The sequence below is a fragment of the Leuciscus leuciscus genome, assembly GCF_965113295.1.
Source record: "Leuciscus leuciscus genome assembly, chromosome: 4".
Classification (NCBI taxonomy): Eukaryota; Metazoa; Chordata; class Actinopteri; order Cypriniformes; family Leuciscidae; genus Leuciscus; species Leuciscus leuciscus.
The window spans coordinates 42,638,027-42,660,375 of record NC_138728.1 but is presented as its reverse complement, the minus strand read 5'-3'; the positions used below and the strand labels follow the sequence as shown (position 1 = coordinate 42,660,375).

At 41.0% G+C, this 22,349-nt stretch overlaps 2 protein-coding genes across 3 annotated transcripts in view; one reads left to right on the top strand and one right to left on the bottom strand.

Annotated features, from left to right (window-relative positions):
- Positions 1-22,349, bottom strand: part of LOC309497266 (uncharacterized protein) — a gene marked incomplete at its 3' end in the record, with an annotated part of 158,398 nt that overhangs the window by 15,880 nt on the left and 120,169 nt on the right. The window lies entirely within an intron of this gene.
- LOC309496092 (uncharacterized protein) overlaps positions 13,180-22,349 on the top strand; it is a 112,607-nt gene continuing 103,437 nt past the window's right edge. The window contains exons 1-4 of one of the 2 annotated variants that reach the window (XM_082166062.1): positions 13,180-13,687; positions 13,862-13,912; positions 14,294-14,425; positions 21,174-21,613. In XM_082166062.1, the coding sequence (XP_082022188.1) occupies positions 13,237-13,687; positions 13,862-13,912; positions 14,294-14,425; positions 21,174-21,475 (936 nt within the window). In that variant the 5' untranslated portion in view covers positions 13,180-13,236 and the 3' untranslated portion in view covers positions 21,476-21,613. Of the gene's footprint in view, positions 13,688-13,861; positions 13,913-14,293; positions 14,426-21,173; positions 21,614-22,349 lie in introns of those variants that run through there. The other variant, XM_082166063.1, reaches the window with a different exon arrangement.

Here is a 22,349-nt window from a genome sequence, read left to right as displayed (position 1 = left end):
ACACACTGACAAAATTATATTCATAATATAAAATATTTTTATACCACTTTTTAATGTGTGATTGTGTAAAGGTGTTCACGAGATAGAGATACCAACCTTTCGCGAACTTGCTTTTAATGTCGAACGAACACTCGTTCTCATGGAGACGCGGTGTGCACGGAGGGGAGGGGCTATGTGTGTGTGTCTGTGTGTGTGTGTGCGTGCGCGCATGTGAGAGACGCATGAGTGACAGAGACGGAGGGAAAGGAAATGCAGCTGAACGAATACGCTGCGTGTTTTAAATTGCGTTAAAAATGAAAGACCTTGACAAAGACGAAAACTAAGGACATTTACTCTATAATTCAGAACTCACATGTCCGTAGTTTAGAGGGGCAAGTCCTACCAGCGTACTGAGATGTCAAATTGCGTTTGTGTCACGTGGGGCGCTGTGCTGGCTACATGCAGAAATGAAAGCAGACAAGCGCTCCAGCCCAATATTACCCGTTGAAGACAGCTGAAAACAGACATTCATGCGTAAAATGTTTAACCCGTTTGCGTTCATCCACAAGGAGGGAAAATTATTTTCCAGGACAAGGCAAACGTTTCCAGGACATTTGACTTTTTTCCCCATTTTCCATGTGTTTTCCAGGACTGGAAAATTTGTCTTTCATTTTCCAGGTTTTCCAGGTTTTCCAGGACGCGTGGGAACCCTGATACAAGGCAATCCAAAAACAAGAAACAAACGTAACAGACTTCCAAAAGCAGTGTGACATTCAACAAGGACTCCATGACAATGACTGAACAAACAGGGTATAAATACACAGATACTAACAAGGTGAGGGGAAACAGCTGCGTGCAATGATCAATGATAAAACAGACAAGGATGATGGGAAATGTAGTTCATGAGTGAATGACACCGTGGGGGAAGAGGCCCTCTAGTGGTTACCCGGGGATACACAAAACCAGACACTGTGACAAATAGTGGACAAGTAGAATAAAGCATTTTATTAAACTTTAACAGTGGAAAAAAAATAACAACATATTTATAACACATTACTTTAAACATTTATGTGTCTATAATTGTGATGTATATGGTGGTGGAGTGTTTTAATTTTCCAGAGACATCTGTGCCATGTCTTTTAGAAAGAGATCGTCGTCATCGCACATGGTAAGAACTATTTTTTTTTGTCAGGAGCAAATGCAGTTGGGTCAGAGGTTGTAGGTTGGTCGTTTGGAGATGTAGTGGACTGGTTTAGGTCAGGTTGGTCACTGGTTGTAGGTTGGTCGTTTGAGGATGTAGTGGACTGGTTTAGGTCAGGTTGGTCACTGGTTGTAGGTTGGTCGTTTGAGGATGTAGTGGACTGGTTTAAGTCAGGTTGGTCACTGGTTGTGGGTTGGTCGTTTGGAGATAGGAATGGGACGATTACCGGTTTCACTATAAATCACGATAAAATGTACTGACGGTTAGTATTATCGTTTAAAATTTTATTATCATTAAAACCGTGTTTGATTATCGCGATTTTAATAACTCGCTGTAAATCCTGTCCAGCCAGTAACAGTCTGACGCAGGCGTAGCGCGCAATGTTGTTGTTGTTTTTTTATTCGAGAAGGAATGGCGGAAGGCAGTTGACCGTGCTCAGGAGATTTTTACGCCTTTTAAGAGGACCAAATCTGAGGTGTGGTCATATTTTGGCTTTTACAAAAGTCCTGAGTGAAACTTAATCTTGGATGGTTACTACAATAGGGGGGAAACACTTCAAATCTGCCTAGTCATCTTGTGTGACCATCACCCACTGTTTATAGCGAACGCAAGTTAACTTTGACCTCAAAATGTTGTTTTGAGTTTAAATATTTTATCTCTCTCACTTGAAATAAACGTGAAGCTTCCGCAAAGAAAAGTTTGCAGCAAGTGGCTTTGAGCCAAAGACAAACGATCAAGTTCAAACAAGACTATTAAGAGTGACATTTAAGGGATAATAATGTATATCATTGTACACTTATTCAGGGTTGGGGAGTAACGGAATACATGTAACGGCGTTACGTAATCAGGATACAAAAATCCAGTAACTGTAATCCGTTACAGTTACGTCAAAAAACGTAGTAATCAGATTATAGTTACATTTTAAAAAAAGGGGGAATACTTTCAGGATTACAATGGTTTAATTTAAAACTAAATAAATAAGTATTTTGGCATAATAACACTATATTAAGCGCTGCTTGATTATACAGTAGTTCCTGGTTCTGTTGCCAGTAATGACTCACGTGTGCCACGCGCTGGTGAATGCGCAAATAACAGCTTTCTACAATCTCCTCAGAAGCAGATTGAATCACTGCTGCTAGTAGAAACGACGCTGCCTGCGGGTAAAATCGCTTTTAATTCATGGAAATTCCGCTGCTATTTTGTAGAAATTAGGAGAGTATCTTTTTTAGTACTCAAAATGTCCTTTCTTAATCTTTTCTCACGTAACGGGATGTTCGCTGTCTAGTTAACGTCGTAGGGGAACTCCCACTGCCAACGCCACAAGTTCAGTCAGGCAAATTAAGAAAGATCACGGCTTTAGTCAACATGTAGGCCTATTTTAAAATAAACTAATATGTAGATTGTGTAAACATTTTAAATGTTGTGTTTTTATTTTTAAGTTAAAAATTAGTTACAAATAAAACAAAATAATCTGTAATACCATACATTAGCCACTAGATGTCTGTATAGCCCTTTACATAAATATATATTCAGGCCTGTGTGTATATTTTGAAAATATTGTAATGTACACTGAGCCAAATTCTTAATAAATAAAAGTTTTTTAATATATTTTTTTATAATATTTCTTCTTGCTTGACTTTATTTATATACGTGACCTTGAAGTAATCCAAAAGTAATCAGTTACATTACTTTCATATTATAGTACTTGGATTACGTTACTGAATACTTTTTTTATGAAGTAATTTGTAACTGTAACGGAATTCATTTTTAAAGTAATCCTCCCAAGCCTGCACTTATTAGGCTACACCGAATTATTTTTTATTTTATTTTTTACCACATAATTACGGGGACATATTGAATTGAGATTAATGTTTTAAATCTTACCTGTTTATAAATCCATTTTGTACAGCGTACAAAACAATCGTCCAAAAACGGAGACGCAAGACGGCAAGTTGTATTTGAATGAAACGAGAGAGAGCGCGTCCGTTGCGATACATGGATGTGCGCTGTGTTATAATGCGTTGCTATTGACGACGGTCATTGGAAGGAAATGCCACAGAATATAATCTTGCTTAAAAAAGTGCACAGAACTGCTTGTTTTATTTGTTGTTTGTTGATTTTCAAATATTAAACTGTTTTTAGTGTGAGCATCAGTTATTTTTGAACACTTTCATCTCGTTTTGACAAAACCGTGATAATATTGATAATCACGATAATTTTGGTCACTATAAGCGTGATATGAAATTTTCATACCGTCCCATCCCTATTTGGAGATGTAGTGGACTGGTTTAGGTCAGGTTGGTCACTGGTTGTGGGTTGGTCATCTGAGGATGTAGTGGACTGGTTTAAGTCAGGTTGGCTGTGTGGTATAGTAGGTGTTGATCTGCAGGAGAGGTCTTAGTTGTCTTCGGTGAGGTCTGTAATGTGTCTTTCAGCCATGTATGTCACTTTCATGACAATGACAAGAAAACCCAAACTGTAACACTATGGAAGGGACTTTGTTAAATAAAACTGCTGTGTAAAAGCGTTTATATCAAAATCCTGACTGCTGGTTCATTTTATACCTGATTTACCTGTGAGCTCCTTCAGTGGGCGAGGTTACATCTAGATTTAAACTGACAGTGTGTGTCTGCTTCCCGGACAATGCACTTTGCACTTTGAAACCCGTTTTCAAAAGTTTGCGTTTTCAGGCACCCAAAAGAGAGAGAGAGAGAACCACTGGCTGGATGTACATTATCGCACTTATTACACGGCTACTTGAAATATTGATCTGAGTTGAGATATTATAATAGGTCTTTAAACGCAAAGCTTCGCAGAGAGAGCAGTTGCAACGCGGCAAGTTCAAACTAGACGGACATTTAAGTGATACGGTACACAGTCATATCACTTATTACACAGCATTTCGCCACATACAGTAAATAATTATGGAGATAAGTGATATTGATTTCAGATTAAACTGTTTTAAAATTGTACCCGTTTGTTTCTTATAATCTGACAGTGTACAAAACAATAGTCACAAAATGGCAGTGGCTTCGTTAGTATGAAACGATAGAGCGAGTCCATGATACTGGATGGCATAATTAAATAACTGTACACAAAATTTTGATTTGACTAAGTTTTAATATTTTATAAGCTTACCAAATGCAAAACTTCCACAAAGAAAAACTGTTCCTAGCAAGCGTATAGCACTGCTGACTTCAGTAACCCGGATGAGCCTGTGTTTCTGTTTTTTAGCGATTGTTATCTGGGAATAACTTACCGCTGGATGGTGCGATTGACCAATCAGAATCCAGTATTCCACAGAGCCGTGTAATAATAAATAATAAGGTTAAAGGTGTTAAGATCAAAGTACACACCACGAAACAACAGCTCACATTATTGTACCATAAAACAAGTTATTGTAAACCAGTTAATGGGAAACCCAAAATCTAGGCCATTCTTGTACATGAAAAGTTGTAAATCAGGTTAATAATTACATTTAATGTTTTATAAATGTAATACATGTCATTCAAATTATATATATATATATATATATATATATATATATATAAATATAAATATAAATATAAATATAAATAAATAAATAAATAAATAATATATATATATATATATATATATATATATATATATATATATATATATATATGTTGTATAGTAGTAGCAAGGAAAGAATGAAATAGATTTTGTCCTCAAACTACTTTTCTGTATTTATTAATCCATGCATTTATTCAATTTATTATAATTCTAATAAATACTACTAAAGTGTGAGATTTTAACCATTCAACGACCGGAGGTGTGTGCTTCTGTGATTATCCCTACGCTGATCTTATAAAAAATAAATAATAATAATTATTATAATAATAATAATAAATAAATAAATAAATATATATATATATATATATATATATATATATACACAGTATATATACACTCACCTAAAGGATTATTAGGAACACCATACTAATACTGTGTTTGACCCCCTTTCGCCTTCAGAACTGCCTTAATTCTACGTGGCATTGATTCAACAAGGTGCTGAAAGCATTCTTTAGAAATGTTGGCCCATATTGATAGGATAGCATCTTGCAGTTGATGGAGATTTGTGGGATGCACATCCAGGGCACGAAGCTCCCGTTCCACCACATCCCAAAGATGCTCTATTGGGTTGAGATCTGGTGACTGTGGGGGCCATTTTAGTACAGTGAACTCATTGTCATGTTCAAGAAACCAATTTGAAATGATTCAAGCTTTGTGACATGGTGCATTATCCTGCTGGAAGTAGCCATCAGAGGATGGGTACATGGTGGTCATAAAGGGATGGACATGGTCAGAAACAATGCTCAGGTAGGCCGTGGCATTTAAACGATGCCCAATTGGCACTAAGGGACCTAAAGTGTGCCAAGAAAACATCCCCCACACCATTACACCACCACCACCAGCCTGCACAGTGGTAACAAGGCATGATGGATCCATGTTCTCATTCTGTTTACGCCAAATTCTGACTCTACCATCTGAATGTCTCAACAGAAATCGAGACTCATCAGACCAGGCAACATTTTTCCAGTCTTCAACTGTCCAATTTTGGTGAGCTCGTGCAAATTGTAGCCTCTTTTTCCTATTTGTAGTGGAGATGAGTGGTACCCGGTGGGGTCTTCTGCTGTTGTAGCCCATCCGCCTCAAGGTTGTGCGTGTTGTGGCTTCACAAATGCTTTGCTGCATACCTCGGTTGTAACGAGTGGTTATTTCAGTCAAAGTTGCTCTTCTATCAGCTTGAATCAGTCGGCCCATTCTCCTCTGACCTCTAGTATCAACAAGGCATTTTCGCCCACAGGACTGCCGCATACTGGATGTTTTTCCCTTTTCACACCATTCTTTGTAAACCCTAGAAATGGTTGTGCGTGAAAATCCCAGTAACTGAGCAGATTGTGAAATACTCAGACCGGCCCGTCTGGCACCAACAACCATGCCACGCTCAAAATTGCTTAAATCACCTTTCTTTCCCATTCTGACATTCAGTTTGGAGTTCAGGAGATTGTCTTGACCAGGATCACACCCTTAAATGCATTGAAGCAACTGCCAAGTGATTGGTTGATTAGATAATTGCATTAATGAGAAATTGAACAGGTGTTCCTAATAATCCTTTAGGTGAGTGTATATATATATATATATATATATATATATATATATATATATATTTTAGTGGTGGGCCGTTATCGGCGTTAACATGCTTTAAAAAAAATGTATCTATGCCCACCTCTAATACAAAAAGAAAGAAAAAAATTAATTAACAGTGGGTAATGCAAGTAGAACAAACCAGTCAGCACCATGAAACCATTACTATCCTTGCCTAGGTTTCCCCTATGCAATTAGCCCAACATCCAAAAAAAATAAAATAAACCAAAGAAAATTAGACGGCACCTATTATGCAAAATTCACTTTTACATGGTGTTTGAACATAAATGTGTGTTGGCAGTGTGTGTACACAACCACCCTATACTGATAAAAATCCAACCAGTGTTTTTTTTTTAAATCCCCATAAATCATAAGCACTGTCTCAGAACAAGCTGTTCTCAAAATCTATGCAATGTGACGTAGAATTGCACAAGCCCCGCCCACGACTGTAGATTGACACTCCAGTTTGAGCATAGACCCGCCCTGAGTGAGCTAAACACTGTCCGGTGAGTCCGCCATTGCTCCGACGCTGGAGCAGCTGTAGAACGTCTCCTAAAGCGATTGAGGTGTTTTGTTTTTTGGATGTTAGAATAAACATAGCAGTCTTCATTTACTCTCGTTGTTACTCGAGGATTGATCTGTACAACTGCTCTCGTGAGCTCTTGTGAACTCCCAGCTTACAGTCTCCGGAGCGACAGGAATAACGTTACTGATCACAGCAGAAATGTCAAGTGAGCGCGCACTTTATGACAGCTCGAGCTCATTGAGTCATTTTACAGATATAACAGTTACAGTTTACCAGTTTATAAAGCAGCCACTGAGAAAGGTGTGTATATATTTGTTTACTGTTAGTTGTAACAAGTGTTTTGTGTACTTCGCGTTATGTTCCATGATAATGAAAGTGAGAGAGAGAGAGAGAGAGAAAGAGAGAGAGTTTATTCTTACAGTGATTTTCTGCAGTAAAACTAACGCTTCATCTTTTGTGTGATGTACAATAAACTTTATTGAACTCATCAGTATATTTTGGTCATCATTCAGTCGGTTTCTACTACAGCAGGCTTGAGCAGATGGCATATAAGTTACAAACGTAATTAAAATAAACATACCTGTTCTATCTCTATTCAGCATATATTCTCTAGCTCTGTGAGCATTATTGTCCGACTTGAACACCGTTACTGTGAGTTTCTGTTTTGATATATCATCTTTCTGTGAGATGAGATTTTCCTGGCTATGAGTGTGGAGCTGGTTAGGCTCCGCCCCCTGTGCGTGAAAGCGCATCTCATTAACTTTTAAAGGAGACACACTAAAACGGCGTGTTTTTCTCAGCCCCCCAAAAATGACAATTTAAACATGCTGTAAAAAATTATCTTTTGGGTATTTTGAGCGAAAACTTCACATACACACTCTGGGGACATCAGAGACTTATTTTACATCTTGTGAAAAGGGGCATAATAGGTGCCCTTTAATAAACGGTAACCGTGCATCCCTCTAACATCTGTTATTTTGACTGACACTCAGGCAACAATCAGTCAGGCAATAATCCGGCCAAAACACTCTTTACCGGTGAGTATCATATATTCAGCTCTCAATAACACTGCGCCAGCATTTAACATAACTGCTCGTCCGCAACTCTTCTTCTGAAGTGATCAATCAACAGTTGAAGTTTTAGATGTGCCGCGACATCCATTCATCCACAAATCACAAATCAAGGACAGGAAGCAAGAGAGCGAACAAACCTCACTACTTCTTTATATAGCGCTAAGGCTGATGGGACTTGCCCCAACCATGTCCCATTACAATCATGATGAGTCAAAGTTATTTTCTGTTGAGATCAACATAGTGCCACAAATGTTGTGAATATTAAATTAAATTAAATTCAATTCAAATTTATTTGTATAGCGCTTTTCACAATACACATTGTTTCAAAGCAGCTTTACAGAAAGTGCATTTCAGAAATGTACATAGAAAAATAAAGTTAGTTAATCATTCATTTAGGGCATACCATCGCTGGCGTCGAGTCGTCTCTTCACAGGCGTCGAGTCGTCTCTTCACAGGTGTTTGGGCATCTGAAGTCTCCATGAGAGGCTGGATACAAACTGGAGCTGACGAACTCTATTTACCTCGGGACGCTATAACAACAGAAAAGCAGATGGGAAATAATTAGCATAGCTGCTGTTCATAATATTAATGCATTTGATCCGATTTAACTGTAGTATAAAAGGTAATCATTATGTGAATGCTTGGCTAAAGAGATGCGTCTTTAATCTAGTTTTAAACTGGGGCAGCGAGTCTGAGCCTCGAACAATATCAGGAAGACTATTCCAGAGTTTAGGAGCTAAATGTGAAAACGCCCTCCCTCCTTTAGTGGACTTAGATATCCTAGGAATGACCAGAAGCCTCGAATTTAGTGATCTTAAAGAGCGCGATGGATTGTAGGGCGATAGAAGATCCGTTAAACAGTCTCTCCAGGATTTCGCGGGCCTTTTTTGTGATTGTTGCGGCCTAAAATGTCTGATGTTGCGGCCACTTTTCTAAAAAGTTGTGATGAAAGTTGCGATGTTCTTCGGCATTTGTTTTTAGGTTAAAACGGCAAAGGTAGATAGATTTTTACTTAAAGGGATACTTCACCTCTGTAAAGATGAATGTGTATTTAAAATGGGTCATTTATGTAGTAGAAATGTGAAATTATTTTTGAATTTGGAGCCTTCTACTAGACTGAGAAAAGCCAGAAAATTTATTTGTGGCTTATGTGGATGAAAGACAACACCTCCCAGAATGCACTTGCTTCGCTGCCCTACGAGGCCACTCCCAAGCCACGCCCTACTACCAGTAAGAGAGCGCAGTTAAACAACAAGGCTATCTACTAGTGAGTCTCTGTGACGAGTCTGCACGGGATTTCGAGATCGCCAAAAATGTCCAGGATTCGGCTTTTGCGTTCTACAGTCGCCATTCATCATGTTTACTGTGGCGAGCAGGACGGGACTGAGGGCCGTGGGAGAACGATGAGCGGGAATTTTCTTAGCAATGTTAAAACGCACATTGACCCATGACTTGTTTTGCGTTCATGTAAACGCTACATTCAGATTCACCAATCGGAATTAATTCAGTTAGATTGAAACAAAAGGTGTGCATGTAAACAATGAATGGCGACCGCAGAAAACAAAAGCCAAATCCCGGACATTTTGGACGATCTCGACAGCCGGACATGTCTGGGGAAAAAGAGGATGGTAACCCCTACTACTCAGCTTTCTCCACAGAATAAGAACCTGTTAGCTTAGCTTCCAAAAAAAGATGGCTGACACTATTTGTACATTCTGTGAGTGAGATCCCTCCCTCTATGGGCGGGTTGAAAACATGCGGATCTTGCACCTTCTACTGGCTGTAGTCTTTAGCCTCTGGCCAAAAAATCCTCCGATGACGCAAAATGACGATTTTTGCGTCATCAAAGGATTTTTTACAGACAAAAAATACATAAATCTCTCGTCTCAGGGGGATATAAGGGAGGAAAGCACGGTAATTTGAAAATACTACAGGTTTTCTACTGATACAAAGCTTAATTCTTAATCCTGAAGTATCCCTTTAAAGTGTTCATATTATACTTTTTGTTTTTTTCCCCTTTCCTTTAAATCTTTTTTTGTGCATGTTATAGGTTTACAAAGTGAAAAAGCCCACCCAAGGGACTTACCATGTCCCACAGAAAACACTGTTCACCATCTGCTCTATAGTCCAGCCTTTATTTCAGAGACAAATGTGCTCACTTTGTAACACACGTTATAATGCTCGCCTAGCTGCAAAACATAATGGTGTATGTAACTTTGAAATGTGTTTTAGCAATTTTGATACCAATGTGAATCAGCAAAAATGGAAATGTCACTTTTTTAGAATATTCTATTTTAAAGATAATTTATAAAATCCACAAAAGTTTACGAGTGTTTATTTTAAAGTGGCCAAACAATGTGTTTTATTCTTGTTTTGCATATTCACATTTTTATAAATGCCACCTCTGATGCAGATTCTGTTTTCTCTGCAGTGGGAAAAAATATATTTTTGTTGATACTAGTCAATTTGATTGGTAAAAGCCATGTAGTGACTTAAAATGTATAGAATTTGACATAAAAGATGACAGTTAGGGGGAAATTACCTTTATAAATGTAAAAAAAAAAAAAAAAAAAAAATTCCAATGACAATCAATTTAAGATTATTGGTTCAGAATAAATGACTTTTACAACACAAAAATTGAACACTTTACTGAAGTAGTTAGTTATTGCACCACCACAGGATTTTATAAGGGTAGAGATTTTATTATAATATTAGGTCAATATAGCTTACATGAGTGAGTCGCCCGTTGTGTGAGGAGAGTGAGTCACTGCGTGAGGAAAGTGAGTCGCTCGCTGTGTGAGGAGAGTGAGTCGCTGCGTGAGGAAAGTGAGTCGCTCGCTGTGTGAGGAGAGTGAGTCGCTGCGTGAGGAAAGTGAGTCGCTCGCTGTGTGAGGAGAGTGAGTCGCTGCGTGAGGAAAGTGAGTCGCTCACTGTGTGAGGAGAGTGAGTCGCCAGCTGAGGAGAGTGAGTCGCTCACTGTGTGAGGAGGAGAGTGAGTCGCTGCGTGAGGAAAGTGAGTAGCTCGCTGTGTGAGGAGAGTGAGTCGCTCGCTGTGTGAGGAGAGTGAGTCGCCAGCTGAGGAGAGTGAGTCGCCCGTTGTGTGAGGAGAGTGAGTCGCTGCGTGAGGAAAGTGGACGACGCTTTGCTGGAGACCGCGATGATTGGTCAAAGTTGCAGAAAAGTTGCGGTGATTGGTCAAAATTGCAAGTCGCACTGAATTCACGGGGATTTGTTGAAGTTGCATTAATAGTTGCGATCGCAACATCGCGAAATCCTGGAGGGACTGGTTAAATACACTGGAGCTAAACCATTTAGGGCTTTATAGGTCAGTAGTAATACTTTGTAATTGATACGGAACTTAATAGGTAACCAGTGTAGAGACGATAGAATTGCTGTTAGGCTATATGATCATATTTTCTTGATCTAGTAAGAACTCTAGCGGCTGCATTTTGGACATTGTAGCTTGTTTATTGAGGATGCAGGACAACCAGCTAATAAGGCATTACAGTAATCTAGTCTCGAGGTCATGAATGCATGAACTAACTTTTCTGCATCAGAAACAGATAGCATGTTACGTAGCTTAGCAATGTTTCTAAGGTGGAAAAAGGCTGTTCTTGTAACATATGAAATATGATTTTTGAAAGACAAGTTGCTGTCTAGTATAACACCCAGGTCTTTTACTGTAGTGGATAAAGTAACAGGACATCCTTCTAAATTAAAGTTGTATTGTAAGAGGTTTTGTGGGCAGTTTTTTGGACCAATAAGTAATACCTCCGTTTTATCTGAATTTAATAGCAGAAAATTACACGTCATCCAGTATTTTATATCTTTAACACACTGTCAATTTAGATAATTTAGCGTTTTCATCTGGTCGTGATGAAATACAGATTTGAGTGTCATCAGCATAACAGTGGAAACTAATTCCATGTTTTCTTATAATATTACCAAGTCGCAGCATATATATTGAGAATAGCAGAGGGCCTAACACAGATCCCTGCGGCACTCCATAGTTTACTGATGTTATCTTCGATTTTTCCCCATTTAAACAGACAAAATGGTAACGGTCTGATAAGTATGATCTAAACCAGTTTAATGCCTGTCCCTGAACACCAGTGTAATTTTGTAGTCGATCTAAGAGTATTTTGTGATCTATAGTGTCGAACGCAGCGCTAAGATCGAGTAAAACTAGTATTGAGATACAGCCTTGGTCAGAAGCTAGAAGTAAATCATTTGTAATTTTAACGAGCGCAGTTTCTGTGCTATGATGCGGTCTGAATCCTGACTGAAATTTTTCATAGATATCATTTTCTTGCAAGAAAGAGCACAATTGAGCGGACACCACTTTTTCTAGTATTTTAGACATAAATGGAAGATTTGAAATCGGTCTGTAATTTGCTAGGTTATTATGATCTAATTGTGGTTTCTTAATGAGAGGTTTTATAACTGGCAACTTGAATATATTCTTGGAACATGACCTAAAGATAAAGACGAGTTAATAATATTGAGAAGAGGCTCTTCCACTACAGGTAACACTTCTTTCAGTAGTTTAGTGGGTATTGGATCTAATAAACACGTTGTTGGTTTAGATGCAATGATAAGTTTATTTAGCTCTTCCTGTCCTATAGTAGTAAAGCGGTGTAGTTGTTCTTGAGGGGCAATAATTGAGGCTGAATCATAAGACACCATTAAAGATTGTACATTTACAATTGTGTTTCTGATGCTTTCTATTTTCTCAGTGAAGAAATTCATAAAATCATTACTACTGAACTGTAACGGAATATTTTGCTCTGGTGATGTCTGTTTATTTGTTAGTCTAGCCACGGTGTTAAATAAAAACCTTGGATTATTTTGGTTGTTTTCTATTAGTTTGCGGAGATGCTGAGCCCTGGCTGCTTTTAGGGCCTTTTTATAACGTGACATACTGTCTTTCCACGCGATTCTAAAGACCTCTAAATTAGTGTTTCCATTTACGCTCTAAATTACAGGTTTCTCTCTTTAGAACATGCGTAGCACTGTTGTACCATGGTGCTTTAGTTTTCTCTCTAACCTTTTTTTATCTAATTGGTGCAACGATGTCTAATGTACTAGAGAAAATGTTGTGAATAGAGATAAACATCTACTGAACCCGGAACATCCCTTTGATTATGATTAACCATTAACTTGAACTACTTTTTTATCTGAAGCAATGTAGATCACGTAGAAAAGACAGTAAATCAGGACACTATAAAAGGAACATGAGAGACTGTGAGGGTGACAGAGCAAGAGCTGGAAACAAACATCAGTGAAGAATGATGGATTTAGTACAGCATCAGGTAGATGGAGGATTCAATGATAATGAGATCAGTCAACAGCTCAGATCTGAGGACGGAAGACAGAATCCACCTCAAACAGACACTTTGAGAGATGAAGCTTCAACTGACAGCCAACAAAACTACCATCTGTTCTTCACTGACATCCATGCAGCGCTGAGAGAACTGACCGCCACCGTTACAGAGCAGAAAGTGAACATCAGAGAACTGACCGCCACTGTTAAAGAGCAGAAAGCAAACATCAGAGAACTGACCAGCACAGTTACAGAGCAGAAAACAAACATCAGAGAACTGACCAGCACAGTTACAGAGCAGAAAACAAACATCACAGCTTTAGAGACGCGACTGAGTGAACAACAGACGTTTATCCTGGAAGAGCTGAACAAGAAAAATGATGTTATCCTGGAAGAGATGAACAAGAAAAATGACGGTACCTCACCAAAACATTCACTCTTTTATCAATGATCCTCAAAGTAAAACACCAATGCAATACGATGTATGGTGTAAATGTTAGTGTAAAATTAAGTGTATACTGTGTAAATTGTGTTATCTATTACATTAAGCAGTGTAAATGTCATTTAACAGAATCATTATTCCTTCACAGAAATATCAAATCTTACTCTGGGTCAAGTGGAGTTGAGAAAGGAAAATAGAGGTGAAAGTGTGCTTGAATGATGTTAAATTCAGTCTATACAGGTGAAACTCGAAAAAATTAGAATATCATGCAAAAGTTATAATTTTGATGATAATGGCTTACAGCTTATGAAAACCCCAAATTCAAAATCTCAGAAAATTAGAATATTACATGAAAACAATAAAAAAAGGATTTTAAATACAGAAATGTCAGCCATCTGAAAAGTATAATCATGCATATGTATATAGTTATATATACTAAATATATTAGTTTCACCTTTTAATTTGAATTACTGAAATACACAAACTTTTGCACGATATTCTAATTTTTCGAGTTTCACCTGTACATTCTCAGCGCAATAGAGTAATATACCACAATATTACTTATGTTTTTCAATAACAGACAGAGAAATAGCTTTTTCAGCTGGACTGATGCAATCTGGCAGTGGATATACTGGTCCTTTTACCACTGAAATCACACTAACCTACAGGAACGTCTTCACAAACATAGGGAACGCCTACAACCCAGTTACAGGTAATTATCAATGAAATGAGTCATAAAACTCAGTTCCCTTTCGAACGGTCACTTCGTATTGCGTAGCTATACGCAGTGGGGAAACTCCTTTTCCTCGATTTACTTTACTTTTATGTAAAACGCATTTGCAGCTGCACAGCTAGCACATTGAGCGTCTGGCTTGCAACTTCACATCCAATGGCGCGGGCGCCTCTGACTTGTAACCAATGAGCATCATCACACGTCAGAGCTCCCCAAGGGGGCGTGGCCTTAGCCTATAATAGCCCCCCGAATTCGCCATTATAGCAGATATCACTCCTTCAGCGACAACTTCATGTCACTGTTTTACTGAGCTTCGCCGTTGAACAAGCCCTTCAGCCTGAGCGAGCATCTATTTCAGCGGACTACGCCCTTTCTGCCGTTTTCCCCTGACGCCGTCTCACCTGTGGCTATCCGGCGACGACGATCATATCCTTTTACTAGCAATTTAGTGTTTCTAATATGCCTGGTTCATCTTGTGCCACGTGCGGAGGTAAGCTGCACGAGGCCGATGGACACGCGAGCTGCATTTCGTGCCTGGGAGTTCTCCACGCAAAATGCACTCTCTGCCGACGGATGTGTGCCACGTGCGGATGCATCTGCATGAGGCCTACGGGCTTATTACATCATGCGCTCACGGCTAGCTCTCCTTTTGGACGGCAAACCGCCTCTCACGCTCCCCCCGTTTTCTTCCCTCGTCGAGCCTCGACGGAAGAAGCGCGTGGGTAGATGTTCGAGCGGTTAGCTCTCTTTACGGCACAAGAGAGCTACCCCGCCCTCTGTTTTCCACATCACATAGAAGCGCGTTTTCTCTGAAATGCTCTCTCGTGCGCTTGCCCGCTTCCTTCCCTCATTGAGCAGCGAAGGAAGAAGCGCGCAGTCAGATGTGCGGATCGGCTTATTACATCATGCGCTCGCGGCTAGCTCTCCCTTGGGACGGCACACCACCTTCCGGCCCCCCCCCCCGGCTCAACATTGACCCCGCCCCCCATCTAAACCCAGCAGGAGTGCAATTGGACGAAGCATGGCCAGCTAGTCATGTTAAATCACGATTCTAACAGAGCTATAACTGCAGTCTAGGGGCCCGTTAAACCGTGCACCGCTGCAAACTATCGCTGTTCTCACAGCAGCTCAAAAAGAGTGAGAAATAAATGTTCCCCCACAGCCCCCGCTCACAGGTAGTTGGGAACGTTCTCAAATCAGTCATTAGGCCCGTTACAAGCGCGCCACTCATGCCGCACACTATCACTGCAGTCAGCACGCCCGCTATGAAGCGTGCGCCGCCACAAATAGTCACTGCTCAAAATCCCATGACACTTCTCACAGCTCCCTGTCTAATTCAGGCGGCTGGAGATTTTATTATTGTCAACAGGCCCACTGCACTGCGCGCGCCTCTACAAACAAACGCCGTTTCACGGCGACCCACGTAAAGCACAAAAAGAGTATGTTTCACAATCACAACACACTGGTTCACGGTCCCCCTTCACTAGGCGGCCCCCTCCCAGTTGTTACACTGACTTTTCCCCAGACAAAAGCCTGTACAGTCAGTCCAACACTCAGTATGTGCACAAATCACAATGTAAGGGTATCATGTCCCCCTGTGTTAGGCGGCCCATCCCAAACTGTGTATCAAACCCTAGCCACACGGGCGTGGGCCTGGCAGGCCATCCCCGATGTGTCGAGTTGGGTCATAAACATTATAAAGCGAGGCTACTCGCTCCAATTCGCTCACAGACCCCCAAAGTTTCAGGCGGTTGTTGAGTCTTCAGTGAGAAGCAACGTTGGTCACGTGCTTCGTGCCGAAGTACAGAATTTGTTAGCAAAGGGGGCGATAAAATTAATCCCCCCCGCGCAAACACACTTCGGGGTTCTACAGCCGTTATTTTCTAATTCCGAAAAAAGACGCCGGTCTCAGACCCATACTAGATTGAGACATTTGAACAAAGCTCTCATGAGACGGCTGTTCGAAATGTTGACTATCAAACACATCCTCGCGCAAATTCACCCGGGGGACTGGTTTGTCACGATGGATCTGAAAGATGCATACTTTCATATTCAGATAAGCCCATCACAGGCCATTCTTGAGATTCGCCTTCGAGGGTCAAGCTTATCAATACACAGTTCTGCCTTTCGGCCTATCCCTAGCACCCCGTACATTCACGAAGTGCATGGATGCAGTTCTTTCTCCCCTGAGACATCAGGGAGTGCGCGTGTTGAATTATCATGACGACTGGCTAGTGCTGGCACAGTCGAGAACCGAGCTAATAGCTCACAGAGATTTGATTCTCGGCCATTTGAAATGCCTGGGTCTCACAATCAAGGTTACCAAGAGCAAACTGACCCCCAGCCAGAGCGTAGTCTTTTTGGGCACAGTTCTAGACTCTGTGGCGATGACAGCGCGGCTTACATGAGAGTGGCTCACAGACGCTAGCAGCCTCGTTCAGAGCGCACGTCCCTGAGAAAGTTTCAGAAACTTCTCGGTCTCATGGCAGCGGCATTGTCAGTACTCTGTATGGGACTACTGCGCATGCGCCCGCTGCAGCATTGGCTGAAACGCCGGGTGCTAACCCATGCATGGCAGTCAGGCAGCCTGCGCATCATGGTGAATCACGGTTGTTTAAGAGCCCGGGTTCCCTGGCGGGCTCAGGACTGGTACCTCAAGGGTGTGACCAGGGGGGTAGTTTCCAGAAGGAAAGTGGTGTTTACAGACGCATCCAACCTGGGTTGGGGTGCGCTGCACGAGGGCAAGCCTGTCTCTGGCCTCTGGTCGAGCACGGAGCAGAGCTTACACATCAACTGTCTGGAAATGAAAGCAGTTGGTTTGGCCCTGAAAGCATTCCTGTCAAACTTAAAAAGTCACCATGTCCTGGTCAGCACGGACAGCGTGTCAGTGGTGGCTTATATAAATCGCCAAGGCGGCATCAGGTCAGGCAACCTGTATGCCATGGCGAGAGACCTCCTCATATGGGCACAGACCAATCTGAGCTCTCTGAGGGCAATGCATATCGCGGGTGTTCAGAATCTGGGCGCGGATATGCTTTCAAGGGGCAACACTCCCCTAGGCGAGTGGTCCTTGAACTCACAGACGGTCCGTCTGATATGGAGTGTGTTCGGAGAGGCCGAAATAGACCTTTTTGCCTCGAGAACCAACACCCATTGCAAAATGTTCTTCTCGAAAAGCAGGGATGTGTTGACCCATCACTGGCCCAACCGTCCCCTTTACGTTTTCCCCCCTGTCTCGATGATTCCACAAGTCATCAAACGGATCAGGGAAAGCGGGTGCCCAGTCCTGCTGGTGGCCCCTCTCTGGAGATCCAGGCCGTGGTTTCCGGAGCTGTTTCAGCTATCAGACACAGTCCCTTGGCCTGTTCCGATGAGGAAAGACCTCCTCTCTCAGGCCAGAGAGACGATATGGCACCCTCAACTCGACCCGACTTATGGGCCCTCCATGTATGGCCCCTAAACGGGTACCCAGGGACCTTCCTGGGAAGGTCCTAAATACTATCTCTGAAGCCAGGGCCCTGTGTACTCGGCACCTATATGCTTTGGGTTCACACAGTTTTTCGAGCACCAGCTGGAAAAACCTGACCATTTCAGAGTCATGTGAGGTATCTGTGGTACTCTCCTTGATGCAGGAGCTGTTGGACGCGGGCCGCTCCCCGTCCACGCTCAAAGTATATGTGGCAGCTATTGCAGCGCATCATGCTCTGGTGGCTGGCCAATCAATAGGAAGAAATGATTTGGTGGTGCGGTTTTTGAAGGGTGCTAGGAGAATCAAGGGCCCTCCGTTTGAACCGCTCCAGTCGGTTGATCTTAAACCTCTCTCGCTAAAGACTGCTCTCCTGTTGGCACTGGCATCTATCAAGCGAGTAGGAGATCTGCAGGCTCTCTCAGTGAGCCCTTCATGTTTGGAGTTTGGTCCAGGTGACACTAAGGTCATCCTCAAACCTAGGCATGGTTATGTACCCAAAGTGCTCTCAACGCCGTTCAGAGCACAGGTCATTACATTATTAGCTCTTCCCCCTTCTGCTGAGGATGAGGAGGTTCATTTTCTCTGCCCTGTCAGAGCGCTGAGAATCTATCTGGAGCGTTCTGCGTCTTTTAGACAGTCAGAACAGCTTTTTGTCTGCTTTGGTGGCCGATCCAAGGGTGATCCAGTCACTAAGCAAAGACTGTCTAGATGGATTGTGGACGCCAGTAAAATAATAAACGTGCAGTAACCTAATAATAACAAAATAATAACAGTAAAATAATAACAATAACCATAGCAGCCTATAAATCTTCCAAAATATTTCAGTAACAACTAAGCTACAGAAAAATATATTGATTATCATGTTACTTCAAATGTTTCCATTCGTTATGATGATATGAAATGAGATAATAGTAAAAACATGAAGCCGTTTGGTGCGTTTTGCTTTTCGAATGTATCAAATACGATACATTCAAACGCGATCGCGCTCAAATATAAAACATTATGGTTACCATATACATATCTACGTTTGAGCAGATATCCACAAACACAGTAACAGTAAACACGGGTCTAAATATTATAATATTCACCATATATCTAGCAACAGTTCAACTGCAATGTGAAATTTATGCAACAATAACAAACTAATATGTAAGAATTTCTTACCTTACATCTTTCTTGTCTTCAAATCGCGTTCTTCTTCTGAGGTAAATACAATGTAAGCTCACGGTGCGCCTTTCAAACTCGACGAAAAGCAGAGATTTGTGAAGTGTTTTGGTGTTTTGTTTTTGAGGTAATGAGCGCGTTTGCGTTCCATGTGGACGATTTGCATGTGTATATCTTTTGCGCGAGTGGGCGTGTTCAAATTAAAAATAATTAGGAAGCGTTTGAGAAGCTGGACATCTTGTTGGTTTTATACAAATTACTTAAACAGAGAATATTTGTTTTCAGTTTGAATCCGATCATTTAAAAGTACACACTTAAATGTTTATAAAGGTATATAGCTCATAAATGTGTGACAAGTATTCGCTGAGTTTTGTTTCAGTTTATAGACGTGCTCAAGAAAAAAAAGTTTACCGCGACGGAGAGGCAGAACGCACACCCTGTTTATTTTCTTTATTTTACAAAAGCACAATGTTTTGATTTGATTGTAAGTGGACACATACAAAAGTATAAATATCACAGATTCTTTTTTTATATTTCTTTTTTCTGTATGACCATAAATGACGGAGTAATTTAAGTTTATAGTTCTACAATGTGAAGAAAATCCAGCAAAATCCATTTGCCGACCTCAGAGGGTTAAGGCCCATTCGACTAGAGGCATGGCTTCGTTGTGGGCTTGGTCATCTGGCTTTCCCATTCAAGATATTTGTGATGCGGCCAGCTGGTCCTCGCCTTCCACATTTATGAAATTTTATAACATGGAAGTGCCTTCTCTACAAGCAAAGGTATTTTCGGTATGATAAAGGCCCGACGGTGTCTGGTCTTGTCTACATTGTTACTGTGCATAACCATTCATACACATATATAAAACCTGCCTGCTGGTTATATTGTATTATGCTGATGGCCCCGACGGTGTCTGGGTTCATTAGTATATTATGTTGGTATTATTACTGACACACATATATTTATAAGACCGACAGTGTCCGGTCTGATATATATATATAATTGTTTCGGGCTTGTCTATTGGCTCAGGGGTCCTGAGTTCAGTGGCAACCAGTTACTTCTGGTGCGGCGTTTTGCATGGCGTCCCCACTGCGTATAGCTACGCAATAAAAAGGGACCGTTCGAAAGGGAACTACTCGGTTACTAGCGTAACCTCAGTTCCCTGAGATAGGGAACGAGTATTGCGTAGCCGGCCGCACTATAGCCTGGTGAGTTATCGCTTCAGTCGTGAAACCTGCTATAATGGCGAATTCGGGGGGCTATTATAGGCTAAGGCCACGCCCCCTTGGGGAGCTCTGACGTGTGATGATGCTCATTGGTTACAAGTCAGAGGCGCCCGCGCCATTGGATGTGTAGTTGCTGCAGCACAGCCAGCTGTGCTAGCTGTGCAGCTGCAAATGCGTTTTACATAAAAGCTTCAGTAAATCGAGGAAAAGGAGTTTCCCCACTGCGTATAGCTACGCAATACTCGTTCCCTATCTCAGGGAACTGAGATTACGCTAGTAACCGAGTAGTTTATAGTAATGAAAACCCTTCTGCTTCATTCAGACCTCTCTGCAGTTGTGTAATGTGTATTAGAGAATTAAGGGCTGTTTACACGACACCAGTTTCAATTAAACACGTAAAAATTTGTATGTGATTCAGGTTTATGCGCTTTGGCTGTTCATTCACATGTTCATTCATTGGGGGACTGAAAATGCAAACGTTTGAATTTGCAAGTTTTTGGAAACAAAACCATTATCGTCTCCGTGTAAACAACAAAAACGTGAATTTGTGTAAACAGTGATGTCATGCGTAATACGTGATCAGTCTAAAGGTGTGTGGTGTTTCTTTACAAAGTGATGTTGCCACCTACTGGCCAGGCAGCAGAATACAGCGTTTAAAGTAGTTTCCACGAATCCGTGTTAATGGGGATTGTTTTGACAACATCTGTCCACGAAAAATGCAAAGAAAAAACTTGTCCATATTTAGTACATTGTTGTCATGTAAACAGCCTGAAATCATCTGACATCTTTTGAAAATATTACATAGTGTGCTTGATAATTAAACAATACAGGAAACATCTGATTCTGTATCTCTTGTTATTTGATTTAGGTGTTTTCACAGCCCCACTGAAAGGAGCGTACATGTTCAGAGTCTCTGTAGCAGGTCATGGACCAACTTCAGCAGCTGCATCCATTTATAAGAATGGAGAGCGCATGGTTTTGGCATATGCTGGTCAGCCTCAGAATGAGTTAAACTCCTCGAATGGAGTTGTGTTGATCCTGGAGGTTGGAGATGTTGTCTATGTGAAACTTTGGCCTAACGCGAGGATATATGATGACCAGAATAACAACAACACTTTCAGTGGTTTCCTACTGTTTCTCTTAAGAGAACAGGAGCTTTGCAGAATGTGATTCCAATAATTCTGAACCTTCAGCGTATGATTTAAGATGAAAATCATGAAGAATCATTAATATATGAACCTGTCTTAATGAGGTATAATGTGTGTGTTTGAAATTTGCAATAGATTATTGTACACTCAAAAAAATGCTGGGTTATATATATACACAGTATGAGTATGAATCCAAGTATGAATCAGAATCAGAATAGATTTTATTGCCATTGTCAATGAAAGGTTTCACAGACTAGGAATTTTCTTCGGTGTACTCATGCAATTCTACAAATAAATAAAACATCTCCAGTTAACTGGCAGAGCATTCATTTCGTTCGTTTTTTAAATAAGAGACTAGCGCTGAAATGTGTTTTTTAAAATCAAGTGATCAAAGTGCTTGTTGCCGCTGCGATCAGTGGCGCGGATACAGTGTTTTCTCGTGTGGCTCGCGCACACACCGCACTGTCTTCACTCGGACGCGCGCTTCAATCCGTTGCGGATACTCTCTATTCGTTCTGGTGAAACCACAAAACATAATGCAAACGTTTGCGTGTCCCTGCTTGATATACAACCACTGATGAACATAATCGTTTTGATGAGAGAAAAAAACTCTACGAGAAAAAAAAACCTTATGCGAGGGCGGGTTCGAACTCAGACCCTCTGACACGGCTGGCGACAGCTCTACCACTGGACCATTAAGATACACATTGGTTAAATAAGCGGATCTATGTATTGGCACTGACAACATGTATTAGGTTACATCTCATTAAACGACAAATTAAACCCTATGTAACCTACTATTTAAATCGATTGCTGGACATCGTAATGTTATTGGCGTCCATCTTCATTGAATTTTGAAATCAGATAGAGCCGGCCAGAGCGCTGCATAATAGCCT